The sequence below is a fragment of the Hylobates moloch genome, unplaced genomic scaffold (assembly GCF_009828535.3).
Source record: "Hylobates moloch isolate HMO894 unplaced genomic scaffold, HMol_V3 SCAFFOLD_9, whole genome shotgun sequence".
Classification (NCBI taxonomy): Eukaryota; Metazoa; Chordata; class Mammalia; order Primates; family Hylobatidae; genus Hylobates; species Hylobates moloch.
The window spans coordinates 86,863,260-86,888,185 of NW_026652284.1; the positions used below are offsets into that span (position 1 = coordinate 86,863,260).

General features: G+C 37.6%; 1 protein-coding gene across 4 annotated transcripts in view; it reads left to right on the plus strand.

Moving 5' to 3' along the window:
- OXR1 (oxidation resistance 1) overlaps nucleotides 1-24,926 on the plus strand; it is a 489,593-nt gene that overhangs the window by 227,222 nt on the left and 237,445 nt on the right. For all 4 annotated transcript variants that reach the window (XM_032760253.2, XM_032760248.2, XM_058443638.1 and 1 more), the window contains one exon: nucleotides 21,187-21,383. In XM_032760253.2, the coding sequence (XP_032616144.1) occupies nucleotides 21,187-21,383 (197 nt within the window). The remainder of the gene's footprint in view (nucleotides 1-21,186; nucleotides 21,384-24,926) is intronic.

The following is a 24,926-nucleotide window of genomic DNA, read 5'->3' on the forward strand; positions in this document are numbered from 1 at the left end:
TTCACAATATTGTAGTAAAATATAATTTTAGGAAAGTGGTACAATTGCATGAACATCAAGTATCTATACTTATTAATACCAAACATTTTTCTCAAATGTATTTTTGAGGTTTACTGCCTAGATAATAAATCTATACATGGAGCATTCCTTTAAACATAAATCCCAACGCCATTTTGCTTTGCAAATAAATCAATCAAGTGTGTGATTCAGATACAATAAAAATATATGGAGGGAAATATTATATGTGATAAATAGTAAAGATTTTGCTTATTAATGAAGAAATTTAATGAGACAATTTGCAGCCCACATATTGTAGTTTTGATCAAAAAGCTTTATACGAAATCCAGAATCCTTTAAATCACAGCATGGACTATAGAAATGTGGTTTATTTAAGAGACTTTAATTCAAGACTATTGTTTTAAATCATGATTGCATCTTTAATTTTTAATTCAACTCACATGTTAAGCTGTGTGTGTGAGTGTCTATGTGAGTGTGGGTGTGTGTGCTTGTAGTGCGTGTGTGTGCATGTGTGTGTGTAAATTACATGATGCATCTGGGCACTCATTGCAGTATGTCACTTAAAAACTTTAAAAAAATGTTTGGAGTTAATTTTGTTCCAAGATAATTTTATGTGCCATTAGTTCATCTCATCGTCTTATATAACAAGGAACCAACTGATGCAGGTTAGCTAAAGAATTAGGAGATGTTTAAATGTTACATCCTGTTTTCCTTGACAACTATATGATTACCAGAATTACTGCTAAATTACTATTTTCCTGTTGATCTAATATTTTATTCTCATGAAAAATGTTATTTCTAGTGGTCTTTATTGAAGACCAGTTGATGAGGGTCCTCCTAAGTCAGGGGAAAGAGTGTATATGTTTCATGTAAAATATACTTCCTCTTTGTAACCCAAACCTTTGTATAGCTTGGTTTCTCTTTCTTAGTCTATGTTGACAGCAGTACAAATAGCATAATAGATTCTTCTCTGTATATTTAGAGGGGTTTTTTTCTATAAACTTATGTGATACTTTGCTTTTACTGTATAGGAATGATGAAAACACACAACAAACCCACCACCACCTCCAAAATTGCTGCTGCCATTAATCAACTCAGTGCATGACAGAAATTATAAACAAGTTTCACTGTTTTCTCTTTTCTTCTTTGACTTTTGAATAACTGGTAAAGTTTTATTCTATGTTTCAAGTCACAGGAGAAAGGAACCACAAAAATATAGCTAATATGAGATAAAGCAATATTTGGGTTCTGACTCCAGCAATACCCTTGAAGTCAAATAGGAGCATGTGTGGTAGAAAAAAGACGTGTTCTTCCCCTAAAGCCCTGACTTGCTTGTCACTGTCTCAGCAGTGACTTGCAATTGCAAATCATTGCCTGAATAATTAAGCAGCATTTTTGTGGCCTGTGATTCTGAGAAGTGAATGCTAAATATGTAGTCACTGAGCTTTCGTTTGCTTACTGTGCCAAAAGCCAGTGACCCAGGAATCGCAAGTGACTGCTGTCTAGCTGCTGGCTGTATGCTGTATGGATTTTTGTGCTACAAATCGTCATCAAGTGTAGACTACTTAAAGGAGCTCCTGTGAAATTACTAAAGAAATAAAATAAATAAGTATAGTCATCAAGGAGAAATGTAGCATATATTACACTGAAGGAAGAGAAAGACCCTCTCATATTATTTTATATTGTTTTATACTCAGTACCTGTTTTAAGAAAAGACAACAAGGAAATAAAACCAAAGACAGGCAGCCCGGTGCCAGGCCTGAAACCAGGCCTGGGCCTGTCTAGCCTAAACCCAGTAGTTAAAAATCAACTCATGACTTAGAAACCGATGTTATTCATAGATTCCAGACATTGTATAGAAGAACACTGTAAAACTCCCTGCCCTGTACTGTTTCTCTCTGACCACCTGTGCATGCAGCCCCTCTCCCGTACCCCTTGCTTGCTCAAATCAATCACGACCCTTTCATGTGAAATCTTTAGTGTTGTGAGCCCTTAAAAGGGACAGAAATTATGCATTCGGGGAGCTCAGATTTTTTTTTTTTTTTTTTTTTTTGAGACGGAGTCCCTCCTTGTCACCCAGGCTGGAGTGCAATGGCGCCATCTTGGCTCACTGCAAGCTCCACCTCCCAGGTTCACGCCATTCTCCTGCCTTAGCCTCCTGAATAGCTGGGACTACAGGCACCTGCCACCACGCTGGGCTAATTTTTTTTGTATTTTTAGTAGAGACAGGGTTTCACCGTGTTAGCCAGCATGGTCTCGATCTCCTGACCTCGTGATCCACCCGCCTCAGCCTCCCAAAGTGCTGGGATTACAGGCGTGAGCCACTGCGCCCGGCCATCGGGGAGCTCAGATTTTAAGGCAGTAGCTTGCCAATGCTCCCAGCTGAATAAAGCCCTTCCTTCTACAACTCGGTGTCTGAGAGGTTTTGTCTGCAGCTCGTCCTGCTACAATACATTGAAGTGCTGTATTCAAGATGTCATTCTTTTCCCTGTATATTTAAAATCTCTGCAGGGAAACTGTCATTTTTTAATTATAGCAAGTGTATAATGTTTTCCTTTTAGTTAATGCAGAGTGAAATATGTGAATGTGCAACAAAATTGCTATATCATCTAAATCTCTGTTCTAAGCACTGGGGATAAATCAGTGAACAAAGCAGGCAAACTTTCAACTCTTATATCATTAGTAAAAAGGTTAAGGTCACAGATAATTCACAAGAAAATGTATCATTGATAAATCATCTGAAGAAAACACAAATGAAATTGGGTGATGGAGAGAGTTGACAAATTGAAGTTGGGTGATCAAGGAAGGTCTTTCTGAAAGGGAATTTTGAGTTGAGACCAGCATGACAAAAAGCCAGATGTGAAATTTTAGGGAAGATGCATTTCAAGCAGAAAAATCTTCTAGTACAAACTCATACAACTGCGTCTTCTTTGTTGTTTTTTTAAGAGACAGAGTCTCCCTCTGTTGCTCAGGCTGGAGTGCAGTGACACAATCAAGGTTCACTGCAGCCTCAAACTCCTGGACTCAAGGGATCCTCCTGTCTCAGCTTGCCAAGTAGCTAGGACAACAGGCAACGGCCACCACGCCTGGCTTGAAGTTGGTGCAATTTCTCAGAACAGAAAGGAAAGTGTGAACAGAACAGAGACAGGGAGGAGGAGCATAGAGATGAAGCCAGTGAAGTAGGCAGGGGCCAGGTTATATGGGATCTTGCAGAGTGTGGCGAGTGGTTTAGAATCTCCTCTCAGTGGGGTGAGAAGCCATTGGAGTGACGGACACGATCTGAGTTATGTTTTTTAAAAGCACTTTGCTCTTCGTGTGCAGAATGGAATGAGTGAGAGGAAAGAGTGGAAGCAGGAGAAGGAAGCCACGGTGGTATCCAAAAGAGGAAAAGTGGGTTAGCCTAGGGTGATAGCCAGAGCACTCTTTTAGGACTCTCCCAGTGATCCTTGTTCTGAAATGCCTCCTGCCTCTGCAGAACAAAATCCTTTCCATGTAAATACTTCCTGTTTCAATGCAAATGGGAAGGATGGTGTACTTCCTCCACATCTGTTTCCTGTTGCAGGGCTTGGGACTGTCAGTGCTTTTTCTCCACATGGAGATTATTTTGAAACATCCAGGTGGTTTTGATAAAATCATATATTCTTAGAATATTATTCTTAAGCTGCAATAATGACCCTACAGATACAAAGATTAACATAAACTGACTAAAGAAATGTTAACTGCCAGCAGATTAAGGCAATATTTCAATTCATAATCTATAGTACTTTGGGGTTAAGCTTTGACTTGCAGGATGTGATTTACTGACCAGTAACAAAGACTCCACCCAGCTGGAACCTCATTCCAGAAATGTTTCTTTTGATAAGATTCTTAGATACTGAAACATCATTTTTAAAAAGCTGTGCTTTGGGAAATCAATTTGGGGGATTGTATCAGGAATTACAGGCAGCAATAGATTCATAAGTGTGCAACGCATGCAGCTTCCCAGGGCCTGTGCTTAGCAAGGCTTCACACCTGGTTCAACGCTGTGCCATCACTGTCTTGAATTCCTGATAATTTTTTAACAAGGGGCCTCACAGTTTCCTTTTGTACCAGGCACCACAAATTCTGTAGCCAGTCCAGAATTCAGGGCTCAAAACACTCTATGAAAATCTGTTCATCTGCTAAAAGATATAGAAAGATAGAGACAGGAAAGGAGCAGACTTGAATAAAGGAATTCTCAGAAAAGCAAATCATCAATTATAGAATTTGAGACTTTTTAGTCTAGTGGTTCTCAGGTGCCTGTGAACAGTCCATGCCCACCTGATTTTTACCTCTCCATAGCAAAATCACAAGAATGATGATGCCATTGGGTTCCTATTTTTTAGCTAAATTCATTCAACTCAAATATCTGCTCTTTATTCTCAGATTAGATTCACCTATAATTTTTGCTCTAAAAATATTTTTGTTTTGTATAATAACATGTTGGAAATAGGTAGAAGCTTTTTCTTTGTATTTAAAGTACCTTCTGTAAAAGAAAACTTGACCACCTCATTTCAGCTCAATGCTTCTTGGCAGAAAAGAAGAAGCCCTTTATCCCACTCCTGTACCTTTACCTGTTTTTTCTAATCCCAGCCTCACTTTTCTCTTATTGTAATTATTCTCAATACCAATGGCTCACCATTCACAAATACCTAAACTCAGTTTTTTACAACTGAGTAAAAGGTAATCAGAAACAAATCCACATGAATATTAGAACTTCTGGCAAGGCAAAATTAAAATTAGGGAAGGATTACCCTCTTGCAACCAAACTACTTATCTTTTTTATAGTTTTATTTTATAAATCCATCCTTTTTATGCCCCAAAGGATAGCAGCATTTTTCTTTCCATCTTTGTGTCTCCAGCATTTAGCACAGGGCACTGTACTCAAAAATCCTTCGATGAATATATAGAAAGTAAATAAATATAAATAAATAAAAATTTTAAACTAGAAATGGAAGGATGTCTCTCTTCCATTTACACCTTCTTTGGCAGTTTCAACCCTTCCTTAGCCAGAGAACAATAATGACCGTAAGAAATGTTAATAAAGATACATTACATCTGTAACAGGAAGTTAAAATTAGACATTTTCTCTCCGTTTCAGCTAAAACTGAGAAGGTACCTATTACTCCCTCATTTCAAAATGAGACATGAGCCCACCAAATAAAGCCTTGAACAGCTGGTAGTGAGGGACTGATTTCATGACCCTTGGCTGACCACCCAATACAACAGTGTGGAGATTAGAGCAAGGTTTTCAGAGAGGGCTGTTGTTGATGTTCTGGGAATCCTGTCCTATCCCAACCCTTAAGGGTAAGGGGTGAGGGATGCTTTTACCTTATCCCAAATAGGTAAGAGGCTTCACTGAAACAAACTAAAGAGCTTGGGGGAAACAATGGCTCAGACTTTGTGTTAAATCTGAGAAATGAAAAGGGGGAGAGACTACAGCTGCTTGGAGATCTGACAAGGGAATGTAAAGAGCTGCCATCCGGTGAGTAGGCTGAAACCTACAGGGCAAAGAATATTTCCTGTTGGCAAGATGTGGCCATACAAGAGAGAACTGGCCTGAAAGAGTCTTGGATCTTGTCCAGAACTGTCCTGCAAGAATCTTAGTTCTCTTCTACCTGGGGGAGGGAGGTAATGCGAGCAGAAAGAACATGGAGGTGTACTGTCAGAGCCCTGGGAAGGAGCTATAAGTGACCAGTGGGAAGAGCTGCTTTCAGTCACAAAGAGCAAGCTGCAGATAAGATATCTCTCCAGTGAGGAGAAGACAAAGAACTCCTAAAATATCCCACCCAACAAGAGAGAGTCAGCTTGAAACACCTAACAAAATACAGAGAGCTGATGCCAGCAAGTAAGATCTCTGGAATCTAGTACAGTGCTTTGAACATAGAAGGGACTCAACAGATGTTGGTGAACACAAAGACCTGTTCCCTCGTTAGGCTAATGTTGCAGGAATGATTCTCAGCTTTGTACACATGAAGGAATTATGAGGTTCAGGTTAGGTGTCTCACGTCAAAATTTAATTTTTAGTCCAGACCAGTGTTGTTTTAATTTTACTACACTCAACAGTGAAGAGGAGTCCAGAGGAGCACCCTTGAAACTATAGTGCTAATATCAAGTTTGTGATGTAGAGCAACTAAGTGTTTCTGAGAGGGCTTCAAGGCGTCCTTTCCTGTGCTGTTTTTACATTCCAGGTTATTAAGCTTATCTTAGGTGAAGTCAAGCTTTAAGTGGTAGTTACTATGTGCCTGGCAGAATACAGGGCACTGAAGGCTCAAATGGGAATAAGACAATCCCTGACCTCAAGTGGCTTATAGTGAGTGGATTAAAGGCAATTATTTATCATTTTACTTAAAGTGTAGCATGAGCTTAAGAAATCTTAGTTACATTACTGTCACTATAATATTAATAGCTGAACTAGGCTTCCCAACAGATGTAAAAGCCTTCTAATCTAGAGATAAATAAAGATTGTACTTTTGTTATCAACAGATTTTATTATTCTTTGATGATGATTGACTAAATATACTAATGAGGATTGAAAAATATACTGCTTTAAATAGTTACATCATAATTTCTATCAGTCATGCAATTAAAAATACATATATGGATACATATTTTTTCTATTGCCCCTTTTTTCCTGGCTTTGTTAATGTATAATATATTGCTTTTCTGCATTCACTCTCCATTTGATTTTTCTCCTAATGTAATTTACCACCTGCAGAAGTATGAGGCCTGGAAAATGCAGGTGTGAAATGCTCATTAGCACAATACCAATAAATCAACACATGTTTAAAAGAATCTTCTACCTATGTCTTAAACTGTGCATTCAGTCATAATTTTCGAATTTCAAAATTGGTCCAGGTTATAGATCAGGAGAGAGCTCTATTTTACATAACTGTTAGGAATGCTGTGGTTTTCTAACCAGAGAGATATGACAGTAACTTCTTGTGAAAGACTTGGAACATTGTGACTGAGCCAAACTAAGAATGAAAGAAGATGGAGAAAATAAACATAACCACATGTCCTATAAGTCTTCTGTATGAAGACAGGTGTGAAGCCTGTGAGGAGGAGGTCATTGATTCATGAATTGATTGATTCATTTATTAATTCATATAGTATATGTTTTTGGTGTGCATATAATTGCAAAGCACTATATTGGATACATAAAAGAAATGTACTTCCTTTTAGAAGTGACTTCTAAAAGACACTCCCCATCAGAGTGTCTAATGAAATGAGAGAGACAGAACAAAATGGACATGAACAAATCCGTTGGTACACTTTATGATAAACACCATGAGAAGCAAATGAGCAGAATGCAGTGCTAAAGAGTAACCTGGGGTGAAGTGGGGGCTGAGGAAGGAGGATGAGAGACAACCTACTTAAAATTGTGGGGATGGTCTTTCAGAGGAGACTTAAAAAATAAAAAGCAATCAGCAATTCAAAGAGCATTCCAGGCGGAGGGAAGAATATATGCCAAGGCCCTCTGGACAGAAAGAGATTCACATATTTGGGAATCTTGAAGGATATCAAGGCAACTAGGACATGGGCAAGAAAAGTGGCCCAAGACAGAGATATCAGGGCCCTATGGACCACTGAAAGATGCTTAGAAATTCATCCAACCACAGCGGAAAGCCATTCAGTTCTTTAAAGTGGGAGAACAACCCATTTGCCTGATGTTTAAAAATGCTTGCTCTGGCTGCTATAGCAGAGTAGGTAGTAGGGGACCAAGGTCTAACCAGAGAGAGCAACATGGAGGCTTTGGTAACAGTCCAGAGAAATGATGACTAGGAAATAAAGAAACTTAAGATATAATTTGGAGGTATAATAGAAAGGGTTTATTGATGAATCAGAGTTGGAAAGTGTTACAAAGGAAAGGATCAAATATACTTCAAAGTTTCTGTCATGCGCGACTCTGTAGGTACCTGCTGGTGCCATTTCCAGAGATTGGGAAGACCAGGAAGAAAGTTAGGGTCGAGTTTAGAAATCAAGAATTTGTTTTGGACATGTTAAGTATAAAATGTGTTGCATGTAATAGATAATGCCAAGTAGCTAGCTGAATATTTAACTTCAAAGTATTGAGGAGAACTTTGGAGGTAAAAACAGAGTTTTGGCCGGGCGCGGTGGCTCACGCCTGTAATCTCAGCACTTTGGGAGGCCGAGGTGGGCGGATCACGAGGTCAGGAGATCAAGACCATTCTGGCTAACACGATGAAACCCCATCTCTACTAAAAATACAAAAAATTAGCCAGGCGTGGTGGCGGGCGCCTGTAGTCCCAGCTACTCGGGAGGCTGAGGCAGGAGAATGGCTTGAACTCGGAAGGTGGAGCTTGCAGTGAGCCGAGATGGCGCCACTGCATTCCAGCCTGGGTGACAGAGCGAGACTCCACCTCAAAAAAAAAAAAAAAAAAGTTTTCAGGATATAAATATTTAATCCCAAAGGAATAGACTACAATATCTAGGGAAAGAGTGAAAGTAGAGCAGAGGGAGGCCCAACTGGACCAAGTGGATTAGGCCCCTGGATATTCCAAAATACTTAAGGATTGAATCAAAATTACAAAATATTTAGAGGTCGAATAGAAAAAGAGGACTTGGGTCAGGTGTAGTGGTTTATGCCTCTAATCCCAACACGTTAGGAGGCTGAGATGGAAGGATTGCTTGAGCTCAGAAATTTAAGACCAAGCTGGGCAACATAGTGAGACCCTGTGTCTTCCAGAAAAAAAAAAAAAAATGTTGGGCACAGTGGTGTGCCCCTGTAGTCCCAGGTCCTTGGGAGGCTGAGGTGGGAAGATCCCTTAAGCCTAGGAGTTCATAGGCTGCAGTGAGCTATGATAACAGCTGCCCTCTCTCCTAGGAGACACAGTGAGAGCCTGTCTCTTAAAAAAAGAAAAGAAAAAGAGGGTCATTCAAGGAATAGTGAAAAAGGGAATATTTGAAGAATTATGTCAGGGAATCTATGAAAGTAGAATGTTTCAAGATAGAGGGAGTGGTTAAAAAAAAAAGTTGAGTATTTATATGTACCAGTGTGTATCATGCTGAATACTTTATCTGGATGGTGTTATATTATCCATTCTATAGACTACTGAGTTGAGTACTGTTATTAGATCCATTTTACAAATGAGGAAACTATGGAGAGATTAAGTGTTTTGCCCAAGATCCCATAATAAGAAGGCAAGTGTCGAATGCTAGGCATTCTAACTTCAGAGTCCATAGTATTAACCCTTGTGCTATTCTCTTCCACAAATACACTCAGCAGGTAAAAGGCTGAGAAAAATAAATATCAAAAAGTACCTTTTGAAATTGACTACATGAAGTTAGGAAAACCTGAGTCGTTTTGTGAAAGCGGTGAGTACAAAGCAGTATTTTGGAGAGGGTTGTGCAGGGAATCGGCTATGAAGCTGTGTGCTGAGAAAGAGAGAAGAAATTAGAGGAAGGGAACGGTGGCCTTATAGAGAAACAGACTTGAAGTGATGTGAAATGTTTGAGCTGGGTGAATGCTGGTAGGGATAAGTGAGCAGGGAGGGAGCGAACAGGATAAGAGAGATCACTTCGGAGTAAAGCCTTGAAAAGGGAGTGTAGGAGGAACTTTTTGTCCCTTTCCTGCATCCCTTCCTTTGTGCATAAAATAGAAATGTTCTTCCTTTCTGAAGGATTTCAAAGAGAATGTTGGCTTTTCTTTCATTCTCCCTAACTCATGCCTCCCCAAAGGAAGAAAAGTGACTTCTGAGGCTGTGAAAAGGAAGGACTCTGGCTGCATGACCCAGACTCCTCTGGCTTCTTCTTTTAGGACCTGATGGCCCTCAGCATGTCCATCTTAACTCCTGCTGCCCCTGGGGCAATCTCACCAAGACACTGCTTCTCCAAGTGCCAGCTTGGGGTGGGTCCTTGCCCCCTGTGTCTATTTCTCAATTAGTTCAGGATTTATAGAAGGAAGAGAGTGGTTAGTACATTAAAACCCCCAGTATAAAGAGGGAATGCAATTAGGTTTAGAGAACATGTGGAGAGATTGGCTTTGGCAAGAAGAGGATCACATTCTCTTCTGTAATAGAAAAGTTTTAAAATAATGGGGAAAGATAATGTTTATAGAGTCGCTGCTGAGAAGAAGAAAAGTGATTTCTGTAATGTAATTTTTAATATTTTATAATTTTTTTTCTGAATAAAGTCTGAAATGCAACTTGATTGTATTGGGAGCACTACATAGCTTTCATGTGTGAAGCCACTATCCATCTAAGCAGACGAAAACTAGAATAGATACACCTAGTGATTCTCAAACTGAGGAAGAGGACATGGTATGCCCTGTCTAGGGTAGCTAATCCGAATTTAGATAGGGCAGCTTTCAAAAGAAATCATTTCAATGAACAATGTAATCAGTAATGCAATCGTACATTTTAAAAAACCACAAAATGTCATTTTTACTTAAAACATTTATAATGACTTAAGGATGTTTTATATTCATCAATAGGATGATTTAGTTTGAAGAAGTCAAGAAACAATGGGTTACCCAGAGTGTTTTCCATCCAATTCCTGAATTAAAATGTAGCTAAGAAACATATTTTCTGTGCCTTCTTTTCCTGTCTTTTGTGTCTTCTTTTGGGGAAATTTAAGATGGTAGATTGTTGGACTACATTGTCATTTTAACTATAAACCACTGGACTTTGGCCCAGATTATTATTACCTGTAGAAGCTATCTTAATTAAGTTTGGAGTTGCCTTATGTTGTGCATAAACAAAACTACATTTTAATCAGCTTGTCCATATGCTTTATAGAGAGAGTTTGTAATAGGCCTTGTTAAAAATAGGTTTCTTTAATCAGCAATATTGGATAAAAGCCTAAAGTCTTAAAATAGTCTTATTTATTCTGATTCCTTCTTCCTAAAATGAATAAACAGAATGAAATCGGTGTGGCAATAGCATGTTACAAATCACTCCATCAAAGGTAATGAAATTAAATTTCATCTCTGTGAGTTACTGCAAAAGACTGTTTAACATTTACAAGCATTTGACTTCCAAATCCTTCAAGCCCTAATCTTTGGATTTACATAATGTGTTCCTGCTTTCAGGCTTTTCCAGTTGAAAGACTTTGAAGTTCCAAGGCAAAAACTGAAATAAATTGGAAATTTGTGTAGTTTCAAAGTGAATGCTTGTGATACAGTGACATAATCAGAAAGCACATGGGGGAAAACCCATACAAATTTTGCTAGTATTAACTCAGTGTTTGAAACTTTATAGTAGAAAGATGATATGCAGAATTCTTAAAGATTGCTCCAAGAACACATGCTACATATTTCTAATCAATAAAGTTAAAATATCTGATCACTAGGTTATTGAAAGCATTAGATCCTGGACTTAAATCTAGATCTTTGATTTTAGAGCCCTTGCCCTGTTTTGTCCACCAGGGCACTATAGAAAATTTTTGCATAATGATATCAATATATCAAAATTGCAGAGTGTTCATTTAGAAATTGTAAAATGCCTTAGTGAATAAAAAATTGAGGTATTATTTGGATTTATCTTAGTATTAATGGTGGAGAAGAAACTGTTTCTTTTATCTAAGCTGCAACAAACATTCTTTATTTTTTCTTTAATCAGAGTCTCGCTCTGTCGCCCAGGCTGGAGTGCAGTGGCGAGATCTAAGCTCACTGCAGCCTCTGCCTCCTGGGTTCAAGCAATTCTCCTTCCTTAGCCTCCCTGAGTAGCTGGGACTACAGGTGCACACCACCACGCCCCGCTAATTTTTATATTTTTAGTAGAGACGGGATTTCACCGTGTTGGCCATATTGGTCAAGAACTCTTGACCTCAAGTGATCTAGCCGCCTCAGCCTCCCAAAGTGCTGGAATTACAGAGTAAGCCACTGCACCTGGCCCCAACCCATATTTTTATAATGGGATAGGGAGGAGGCTATGTTATGTGGATGCATTAATTTAATCATTTTATCTGCTACCAAATACCAAAAGTCTTTTTTTAGTTTGTTTTCATAGGTTTGTATATGCAGACGTGCTTGCTTCTTCATGGATTTTCCCCCGTAATGAAACCATTCATTCATTCAACAATTTATTTCCTAGGTGCCTACTCTATGACTAGCTCTATGCTAAATCCTAGGAATGAAATGATGAACAGACTAGAATTTCCATGAATGTAGTAATTAAGTTGATCTGGTGGTGTGCACTTCTGATAGAAAATGCTTCTCTCATATTACCTCTTTCTCTGAGCTGATGCAAGAATTGGAATATAAATAAACCAGCTGGCAAACTTAGAGGATTTAGATGTCCTTTTCATTAAAGGTCAGTGAGAAATGCTAACGTTTTATGTTAGCGTTTATTAAAATCTGATGAGGCAGAATTAGTTTGGGGTTTAATTTCTAGTATCATAACATAAAATTAGGTATAATAGCAGTGAATCTATGTATGCTTCTATATAATTATTATTATCCTTTATACTGGCCTAGCCCTTCAGAGAGTTAAATTCAACTACATTTAATGAGAGAATTTCTTGTTTTTGTTAGAATTTCTAGCAAACCATTTCTGCATGTCATTGTACCTGTGGCTTAATTCTTAAATTTTTTGTTCTCTGAATTTCCAAGATAGAAAAGCATAAATTTCTTAGAGTGAATACAGGGTTAGAAACACATCTTGTTATAACAAACTATCTAGTTTCAGCATCCCATTAACTGTTCCAACACCAATTTGAATTCCCAAAGGATACTTCTGTTGAAGCATTTTTGCTTTGGTTTGGAACTGTAAAAGTAAATTGTGTAATTCCTGATTCCACGTTAATGAGACTTTCTGTCTTAATCCTCCTGTTTAAGGGCACAAAGAATAGTATGGCCACTTCAATTACTGAGCGGGCTAGAATTGGAATATTCTATACCCCCAAGGGATTGTTGTCTTCTTTTAAAGCATAAGTTTCCAATCTATCATTTCTTCTGTGGTTGAGTTTCTGAATATGCTTGGGTTTTGCTGATTTTATGGTTTGTTTTTAGCTGCTGATTTTTAGTCAGACTGTATAGGAGGGGTAACAAAAACCCTCAATTTTGCAATGTGAAAATTCTTTATGCATTTGCTCCCGAAAGCTTATTTTTGAGTAACTTGAGACTTTTGCAGCAGCCACGGTATCCAACTTGGAAAACCTGCATTCTCAGCAGCTTTCCTACTTTAAATAATATTCTTACATTAGCTCTTTTAGGAAGCAAAGAGACAGCTTCCCTAACAGTAACAAGATGTGCAAACCACAGATGGTCTTCTTGCTGGAAGTTACTGGAAAGGACTACGAGTGTTGGGCCTTTGGGGCACAGTCATTCACATGCGTTCATACACCTCACACACACATACACACACTCTCTCCCTCTCTCTCACACACACACACACTTGTGTGAATATACGACAAATGAATAAGGCAAAGTGAAAATGTGTATAGCTACTACTAGTATATAGATTTCTGTGGAATTTTACAGACTGCTTTAATAGAAATGAACACATTTTATGTTTACAATAGCTTTCTTAGGTAGAGCAGGCAGATATAGCATGAATACCATTATTGTAGATAAGACTTAGATAGTCCAGGTCCTCGCCCAAGTGTAAGAGCTGAAGTTTATCTCTGTCTCCTAATTCCAGAATGTGGCCTTTGGTTCAAATTGCCCTGGTTGTATTTCAGCTTTTCTAATTTCTAGTTCCATTACTTTCTTTAAGCCTCAGTTGATACCTCTACCAATAGGACATATGCTACCTACCTCCTAAGCTTATTGTGATCAATAAATGAAATATTGCATGTATAACATGTGGCCTTGTACCTGATACATTATAAATGCTCAATGAATGTTCATGTTTGCTTTTTCAAAGCAAACATTTATACAATACTTATGCCAAATCTAAGTACTTTTTCAAATATTAGTCTAATCTTCATGTCAATTTTATGACAGATATTGTTAATATTCCCATTTTACAGATGAGAAAATAGAGGCAAGGAAAGGTTAAGAAAATTGCCCAATTGCCCAAGGTCACACAGCTGGTAAATGCCACATTATGGATTCAATTCCAGATAATCCAGTCCCAATGTCTGTAGTCTTAAAAGCTATTCTGTTATTCTCAACGTAAACAGTGGGATGTATGGAAATGTGAGTTTTATATGCTAATTTTATACTGTTTTAAATTCCTAAGGCCTAGAGAATATTCCCATATGCTATAGTGGGTTTTCTCAACTGTTGCTACTATTACCACCAATATCTTAGGACTATAGTAACTGGATAGTAGAAGATCTGTTTTTTTTTTTTTTTTCCAGACAACTACAGAACTCAGAAACATATCCAACTAGTTATAATCCAGGCACAATTTGAATTCCACTTGATGGGAGAGGTGATTCCAGTGAAGAACTCAATTAAATGAAAACTTTTTTTGTGCGTTTCAGTCATATCATGATGTAGTTTAGGCTCAAGGTAGAGTTGTATCATGTAGTATTTAGACAAGATTACAAAACTATTAAGAGATGCAGAGCATGATAGACGAGGAAAGATGAAAAGCATTGCTTGGTTATGCCGTGAGGGGATGATAGAAGGGTGGAGATAGTAGGAAAGAGAAAACCCCACAGATGTGAGAGGAAAAGGGAAGATAAGACAAAAAAAGTATGACAAGTGATAAACAATGGTTTATAAGGGTTAAAAGTGAAGAAGCTTGAAGAAAGATTCTCTACAACGAAAGCTATTGAAATAAAGAATTGACCCAGATTTTGGGAGAAACCCTCCACGGTGAACAGTGTAAAGCCACATTCAGTCACTGTTGGCCTATGCCCTGGGCTTTGGGATGTACGTTCATTCATTTAAGCCAAAAAGTGCATTTATCCTACTCAAAAAGTGATTTAGAAAATGAGTGTAAGATTTTCCATGCTTCTAGTAAAATAGGAATAAATTATGCAAGAGTAAAATGAGCTAATTACTGTAAGAATCATTCTGTTAAAATTGGTGAGTTTTGGATATTTTCTGCCAGTTCTTTTTTTCACTAGTTTCCGTGACTTCAGATTTCATTATCAACCTACCAGGCCTTTCCTGCTCCCTGGAGAACTGGTTGAAATGGGATTGAACCCTATTTTCACAGAGTAGGAAAGTCGAGAGCCCTCCTCAAATTGCATTACCACTTCTTGTCCTTACTTCTTCATGGTTCTCTGGTCTCCATCTATGCTCCTGAGTTTGCTGTCTCAGGTCAAACCTGCGTGGATTAATGTGTATATATATATATATATATACACACACATACACACACATATATATATGCACACACACATATATATACACACACATATATACACACACATATATATACACACACATATATACACACACACACACACACACTCTCTCAGGTGATCTATCCGATGGGTTTAGTTGTTTTCTGAAAGATTTGGGGACTGTCGTGAAAGAAATACCACATTGCATACCACATAAGGGACTCGTATTCAGTTAGTTCTGTTGTTATCCTTCACTCCTCCCTCAAAACCCACACTCCAGAATGAGTCAAGCCTCCTTCAAAATGCAGTGCAGTCCCTGCAGGCTCAGCGTTTATCGAAAGTGGTACAGGAGGAAAGGAGCCTGAGAAGTGGATATAATTTCCTCAGCATCCCTGGGAATTGTGCAGAACACAATTATAGCATCTTACATACTCTTACAAAATGATTGGAACTTGCATTTATAGAGAGCTTCCTGTGTAGATGCTGTGCTAGGCACTTTGACATGTGGTGTTTATTGATTCTTAGAACCTTTCTGGGTATATTTTATACCCGTTTTATAGATGAGGAGAGTGAGTCTCAGAAAAGCACCCAACGTTACCATGCTGAAGGAAGGCATTGAAATACGTGTGCAGAGGAATAGAATAGTTCTTCTCAAAAGCAGAGGGACAAAAAAAAGCAAAAATTAAGACAAACCATTCTGCTTATAGGAGCCATGCCAAGAGAGATGGCTTCTCTTCCTTATTTCCTAGTCTCTATCTAAGGCTTCAGCACCCATTTTCCCTTGGGAATGCAAAGCATATTCAACAAAGAACCTCGCAGTGCCTATTAAGAGCTTATTTTTGTCTTCATTTTTAACGTTTCATTTATTATCAAATAGGGTACTTTATCTCATGCACACCTACATATTCCATTATGCCATATTTACATTTGTTTAACGCATTTAATTAAGAACATTGTTAAAAATGTAAAAAGACTTCCCCTTTCACGAAATTTGGAAATTGAAAGTAGCATTTAACAGGTTTCCTTGTCAACCACAATACTCATTTTTAGAATTGTTAGCCAGTAATTCAATTACCCACACAGTTCTGCTTTCTAAGAACGTGCAAATGGAAGTCTTGTCTTATGCAAGCCAGAAAACCTACTAGCAGTGTTCTAAACTTAGAACAGAAACGTGATGCCCTTCGAGTCTTGGTTGGGAAGAGTGTTTGGTGAGGAGGGGGAGAAAGAAGAAGGGGAATAACAGTGTTATTTTCTGCTTGTCTTTGGCCTTCTGCAGCTCAGTGCCACGTCCTTTGCTCATTCTAAGGAGAATATAAATAGGGCAATGAGATGCTTATATATTTTGTAGTGCCAGTAGAGCATCATCTGTTATAGTATCTATCCCTTTATCAAATATAAGCCATCATATAAGCCAATATGAGATTTTAAATCAATTCTATAATGGGCCAATGTAAAACATAAACAGTTTCTGGTGATAAAATAATCTGCTATGTGAATTGAAGGTAAAACATATTTATAAAATGTAAATAATTGTTAATGATAATTATTGCTGATAACAAAACAGCAGCTGGCTTTTTGTATAATTTCACACCTTTCCTTTAAATCTTTACTCCTCTGAAACTGCCTTCCCCCAAAATAAATTGCTTTATATTGAAACTCAAATTTAATTTTGAAATAAAATTTATAGGATCAACTATAGAATATTGACATTTTGCATGTCAAAAACGGTCGAATATTAGTGATTTCATAGAGTTCAACATAATACTGTTAGTGCAGTCTAAGTCTTGGTGTGTGTAAGTCTGCTCTCCTGGAAAGCCATGCTAGTCCAAATAAACTTTGTTGCCTTGGTGATCCAGAGCTTATTTATCTTTTTTCTTAATTGAAAAATTAAAATTATTATCGGGTACAAAATGATATTTTGAAATATGTATATGCTGTGCAATGGCTTAATCTAATTAACATATGCATTACCTCATATATTTATTTTTTGTGGTGACAACGCTGAAAACCTACTCTCAGCAATTTTCAAAATACAATACATTGATATTTACTATAGTCACCCATGTTATATAGTAGATCTCTTGAACTTATTTCTCCTGATAAAATTTTATATCTTTTGATCAACATTATACCCATCTAAATTCTTTATACCCTTCATTCTACTCTGCTTCTATGAGTTAAACTATTTTAGATTCCATATAAGTCACATTGTGTGGTATTTGTCTTTCTGTGCCTGGCTTATTTCATTTAACATGTTCCAGGTTCATTCATGTTGCATATGACAAGATTTTTTTTTAAGTTCAGTAGTATTCCATTGTGTATACATGCAACTTATTTCTTAAACTTTTTTTTTTATTAATCTTAATGCCTTCTTAGGTGCATATAGTATTTCTGTAGCTTTTAGCTCTAGTCTACAAACACCTAAGATAAGAATGGTGTTATTGGGAGGAACAAGGCATTAGGAAAAAGTAGATAAAGCTATACAGCGTAATTCCATGTTTCCTCAAGTATAGGACGACATAGGTGATTTTTTGGTTACTACTCCTTGAAGGACTCCATTCAGCTTGCTTAACTGTGAGATACAGCTTTCACCCTAATTTCCACAAAGCAACTCAGAGTGATTCTTTTACCATGTGATGACTCCTTTGCTCAAATCCTCTCTTGGCCTCATTTAACAACCTTGAAGCTCTATATAATTTGGCCTCACTCCCCTGCCCTCAGGACCATCTTGTTGGACTTCATCTCCAGCTTCTCACCCCCTCTTTTTCTCTGTTCCAGTCATTGTGGCCTCCCTGCTCCACTAACGTAACATACAAGTCTATTTCCTGAAATGCTGCTCCCTCGTAACTGCACCCTCAGTTATGATCATGGCTCCTTCCTTCAATCTCTTCTCAAAAGTCCAGTGGTCTATGAGCCCTACTTGGCTGTCCCATATATAGCAGTACAAATGCATACCTTCATTCCCTATCTCTTTTACTGTGCTTGATTTTAATCCACTGCACTTTTTGCCACCTAATTTGTTATATATTGGCTTGTTTACTTATCACCTGTCTCCCTCCATAAGAATAAGGGCTCCAGGACTGCAGTTGTTTTTCCTGTGTTGTTCACTGTGTATTCTTGGTGCCCAGAAAAGTACGGGGTGGAGAGTAGCCATTCCAGGAATGAATGAACAGTTCATTTCAGCTCATGAGAAGTAGGGCACTGGATAGGGAGAACAGCCATTTCCAGTGAAAAAAAATGGGTTGTTCATTAAATGTCACTCTACTCTGTCAGTTTCTAGGAGGCTGGAATGAAAATAGCTTCACTCTATTTATTTTTATTACTACCTTTTTGTGGCAAGTAGCCATTGTCACCATATATAATCTTCATTGTAAATGAATACAGTAGTACCCCCTTATCCACAGTTGTGTTTTCTGCAGTTTCAGTTACCTGCAGTACAGTACAATATGATATTTTAAGAGAGAGAGAGAGACCTCATTCATGTAAATTTTATTACAGTATATTGTTATAGTTGTTCTGTGTTATTATTGTTAATCTCTTACTGTGTCTAATTTATAAATTAAACTTTATCATACTTATGCATGTATTGAAAAAAACATGGTATGCACTGTATAGGGCTTGTTACTATCTGTGGTTTCAAGCATCCACTGGAAGTTTTGAAATATATCCCCTGCAGATAAGAAGTGATTACTCTATGGTAAAAGTCAATTTCTCATGAAAATGTTTTATTGAAGTATAACATATACCCAGAAAAATCCCCAAATCGTAGATGGTTACATGTTCACAAAGTAAATACATCCTGGTACCCAGTGCCCAGATCAGGAAACAAAACATTACCAGAATCCCATAAACCCCTTCATGTTGTCATCAATGTAATAACTCCCCAATGTTTGGCCTACCATTTTGCTATCATAGATAGTACTGCTTGTGTTTGGACTTTATATATGTAGAATCATAGGGCATGCACTCTTTTATGTCTGGATTCTTTGCTCAAAACTATTTTTATGAAAATCATTCATGTTGCTGCTAATAGTCATAGTTCATGCATTTCCATTGCTGTATAAAATTCCATTCTACAGTTGATAGACATTTGAGTTTTTTTTTTCAATTTTTGTGCATTACAAATCATGCTGAGATGAACATCCTTGAATGCATCTTTTGGTTAACACATAAAAATACATGCCTTGAACTTCATTAGGTATTGCCAGACATTTTTCCCAGGTAGCATTACCAGTGTGCACCACCACCAGCAGGGCAGCAGAATTCCAGTCCCTTCTCATCACTGCACTTTGTATCATGTCTTTTACATTTTAGCCACTGTGGTGGGTGTGGTATAAGTGCAATGTAGTTATAATTTGTGTTCCTCAGGACTAGTGCTGTTGAACACTTTAAAATGTATTTGTTGCCAATTTGAGTTACATGAATCTATTTTCATGGATATTAAGATAATATATGAAAGAGTCGGACCCGATCGGGCTCAAACCAAAGACACGCTGGTCGCGGTCAAGAGATTTTATTGGAGGCACCAAGGCGACACCACACGGAGGAAGAGAAGGAATGAAGAAGGGGCGAGCTGCTTAGGTGGTGGGTTTTTATACTCAGTGGGGCTACCCAGGCATCGGTGATTGGCTTAGGGGTGGGGTTTGAGTAAAAGGCAGGAGGTGTTCTTCCCTGATTGGCCTTCTCTTGGCTGGCTCGCGGGATGGAGAACCGGGAACCGGGGGTGAAGAACCCGGAACCGGCGCCATCTTACTGTGCCCATGTTACCTAACAATATAGATCATATATGGATAAGGTAGAAATCATATCGGTCATAATTTAATGACTAAATTTAGTAAACATTACTTTCATTAATGACTCTTTTACTAATTGATAGATTGTATTCTCTTTGCAAAGCTTTTGCTGTGGAAAATTCAGTTCAATAGAAGCTAATTGTGGGTTAATTATGAATAACCCTCCATGCTGAATGGTGTGAGGCTACCAAGGTCCAGGTCATGGGAAGCTTCCCAGATGTCACGTTGAAGCTATGTCTAACAAGCATGAACAGGGTCTGCAAGTAAGGCAGAAAAGGGAAGCCAACATACTAGAAAAGCCTAAATAAAATTTGAAGGTGTGAAGAAGTATGAAACTTTTAGGAAATTGCAAGTGTTCAGAAAATAAAGAAAATTGCCACCATCTTGTTTATAGGGAATGAAGACTTGAAAAATGACACTTCACATTAGCCTCCAGAAGTACCAAGGGCCAATAGTAAATTGGACTTAGGGTTCAATTACATTAGTTGTGTAGCTTGAAATGTTTGAAGTTAACTCACCATCATTTACAGTGATTTTTATGCCAAAGGAAATATGCATGAGCAGGGAAATATTTCCTGGATAGCTTTTTGCTTTCCGTGTTAGGCCTTATATCAGCTATCTAAAATGTAGAAGTGAGCAACACATTTATTGTTATTGAGAATGCATAGTAAAATAACATGAATTCTATCATTTTTACAGCTAAGATGCTGTTATAGATTAAGCAGAAAAACACTGGCAGCCTCTGGTTAAAAAATAATGATTTTATTATTCTTTTTGGAGTTAACATTTATTTTTAACTAATGTTTCACTGTAGTATTAAAAAATTCCTTTGAGAACTAAATACTATATTCAAATCCATTATCTTTGACACTATATTTTAATTGGTTATTAAAAAAATAAAAGCTCTTTATCACCTTATATTTTAATGAAATCTTTCAAAATGATTAGGCAGAAGATATTTTTCCTTCTAGTTTCAAAAATATTTGTAGAATTTTTCTTAAAATACTGTAGGGAATGTCTATCATTTCTGAATAGACGTGGTTATATCTCAAGGCTAAATATAACTCAATTGTTGAAAAAATATGAAAAACATGGAACAAATGTGTCTCTAGAATCAGGATTCACAGCATGTGGTCTTCTTTATTTGTAGGCTGAAGAAAAAGTCCCAGTCGGTGGATATTAATGCTCCGGGGTTCAACCCTTTGGCTGGTGCAGGAAAGCAAACACCACAAGCCAGTAAGCCCCCTGCACCCAAGACCCCCATCATTGAAGAAGAACAGAACAATGCAGCAAATACTCAGAAACATCCTTCCAGAAGGAGCGAACTGAAGAGGTTCTACACAATTGGTGAGCACCAGATGTTTTATGCAAGTGAATAGATGAAGTCTACCTAAATGGCATTGAGAATTTCTGGGTCTGTTTAGTTAAGTGGCTCCTTGTTATAAAACACGTAAATCTTTCTGATGGTTTATTTGGACATTTTCTTATGTGGTCTGAACATAAAGATGGAAAACTACTGAAAAACTTTCAGCAAAGTTAAATAAGAGCAGGCTTGAGGACCTTCTATATCCTAACCTAAGGGATGTAAATATACATATACGTACATATACATACACATATACTATATATATCTTAGGTTTTTCAATTTTTAACTTTGTGTGCTATTTTCATTTTAGCCATTGTTCAGCCAGCGCCTTTCTTGTTTTTTGTTTTTGTTATTTTCATTTTCCTTTCAGGCTCCCAGGTCTCTGAACCTGTTCTGTCAGGTTGTTAAGACTGTGGTTGATGTCAGCCTGTAACTAACAAAGCCAGTAAGAAAGTAAAGTTATTACATTCTGAGAGAGGATAGATTACCTTGTGGGTCTATTTTGACCTCACACCTTGCTTTACTTTTGAAAAATTGAATGACATCCAGGCCCTTCATAGGGAAGAGTAATAGGATATGGCTTGGGTTTTGCAGGCATTACACTGTTTCCCCCAGATATAATGATATCCTGTAATTTTTGTATTTTAACATTTAATCAGAGAGTTGCAGGCAATCAGTCCAAACAAATCAAATTACCAACTTTTGTGTACCATATTAGTCCAGCATGTCTTTGGCCTTGCTTTGTAATGAACAATAGCAGCTTTTAGTGTCTTAAGTCTATCTGAGACAAAAGTTACTAAATATCTGGTTTATGGGAAAGAATGATGAGTAGGGGAGAAAAATCCACCCAAAAAGAGAATGGCTGCTTTGGCCTTGCTTATTACTTCAATTTGGAGACATATGGTCACATCCAAAAGCTGTAATAGTAGAGACGGTGGCTTAATGGGTTAACCAGTGTTACATCAAAGAGGACCTGTTTTCTTTAAAATTTACCATCCTCACAACCCCAATATGAGACTGTTTGTTTTAAGATGATTGAAATCTTTTTCTTTGATATTTTAGTAGCCATTCCTAGAAATGATCATCAGGAGACCAGATTTCTAGTTCTAATTCCTACACCAATTTCCTGTGTGACTTTGTCAAGTCATTTTCCAATGTCTTTGGATTAAATTCCTTCCTCCAAGCTGAAGAAATGCTTCCATGTAGGTTTATTTATTTATTTCAGAATTTGGCTGCTAAAACCATGCTTTCTCTTGTCATCATTTTATGTCCTCTTCTTATATATTTATTCTCAGGCTTCCTTTTTCCAGATGGTCAAGTCTTATTTTCTAAAAGGCAACAAGCATCGTGTCAATGAGACTGTCCATAGTCAGGTAATGAGAATTAATAAAAGTGTAGATGGGCACATATTTCCATTTTTAAAACTTATGCTAGCACAGTTCCTCAAATCAATTGACTAGAAAAGCTCACAAAGTCTACATAACTCCAATTACCAATATCCTCTTCTCCTCTGCAACATGTATGTCGCCTTCTATTGATTTTCTAATTGGCTAAAAAGACATAATTAGTACTTTTTCCTTCAGCAAATAAAGCTTATCCTACAAACTCAATGTTCCTTAAAAATTAGAAAAAAAAGGGAGAGATACTGACCAGCTTGGCCACCGTAACTAATGGGCTAAGCCTAGAAAATAGAAGTCTCAAAAGGGGTGGATTGCAGAAAGATGAACGATGAGTTATTTTAAATAATACCACCACTCGTGAGTTCTTCACTTTTGAATTGGTAACAATTTCATAATCAATGTGAGTGGCATGTCTATTGTGTTAAAAGAGACATCTGAACTGTTAAATATACTCTATCTATATAACCCTTTTAGTAATTTGGACCTGGAAACATTAGTTTCAAGGCTGACATATTAGCAACCGTATAATCACCGGTATTGAAAGTTCCCTTTACAAAACAAATGTGCTTCTATGTCTCTTAGTAAAAGTATTAGTAATAAACAATAAAAATTTTCATTTATTGATAATTTCATATGTCAGGGACAATTTAAGCTCCTGGGTTCTATCCTCAATTCACCCTCACAACAGCTTGGACAGGTAAGTGTTACACCCTATTTTTATAGATGAGGATAGAGCCATAGATCATTTAAAGATGGGGTCATGAGCTGTAGAGAGCAGGCTCTGCAAAATAAATTTACCTTCTCTTGTGACCCCTCAGAATCAGGCTTTCTCTTACTCTCAAAGGTTGCCATCCCCTCTGCGCTATAATAAGCTGGAGGAGTGTTGTTGTTGTTGTTGTTCTTGTTGTTGTTGTTATTGTTGTTGTTTGAGACGGAGTCTTGCTCTATCACCCAGGCTGGAGTTCAGTGGCGCGATCTCGGCTCACTGCAACCTCCACCTTCCGGGTTCAAGCGATTCTCCTGCCTCAGCCTCCCAAGTAGCTGGGATTACAGGCACATGCCACCATGCCCTGCTAATTTTTTGTATTTTTAGTAGAAACGGGGTTTCACTGCATTAGCCAGGATGGTCTCGATCTCCTGACCTCAAGATCTGCCCACCTCAGCCTCCCAAAGTGCTGGGGTTACAGGCATAAGCCACCACTCCCGGCCAGCTGGAGGAGATTTTATGGATAATATAGTGGAGTGATATTTTTACCACAAGTCCCAGAGAATCTCACTGAAGGAAGCCTTGCTAACGATCAAACCCGTCTACAAGCCAATATGCTTGTTCATTGAAAGATATTTTTCAATATCTTGGTTTAGAGTTTATACTGCTGGAAAACTCTAGGAGCCCTCTTGTGGCCAAGTAAAGTGCATTTAAATTTAGCAATGAAGTTTGATACTATAGTTACTATATACATTCAAGCAATAATTTAAGGGCTTAAAGGATTTTCAAATAAAAAATAATAACTAGAAAAATGTTGTGGCCATTGAAGTGTCTTTTAGTGGCTGCAGTGGCTTTTCTAGAATCATTTTCTTAGAAGTACAGTTATTCTTTAGTATTCAGGGAGTAGAGGGGATTGGTTCCAAAACCCTCACAGATACCAAAAATCTGCAAAGCCCCAGTTCCTGATATAAAATGGCATAATATATGCATATAACCTATGCACATGCTCCTGTATACTGGAAATCATCTCTAGGTTACTTATAATATCTAATACAATGTAGAAGTTATATAAAATAGTTGTTATACTGTATTTTTAGTCAGTATTGTTTTATATTGTTGCATTGTTACTGTTTATTGTTTTCACTCTGGAATATTTTCACTCAGTGGTTAGTTGAGTCCGTAGATGCAGAGCCTACAGACGTGGAGGGATGGCTGTATAATAAAATTACATTGATTTAGAATAAGTAGGGGAAAGCTAGTCACTATTGATGTGAAATACATGAATCTTCAGATAAAAGGAAAGTAATCACCATGTCAGGCTGTGGTTCAGGAAAGAGGATTTTCTGCCCTGCTTCCATCACTAACTGTGTAATCTGGCACAAGTTATTTACCATCATTTGACCTTAATACTTACATGT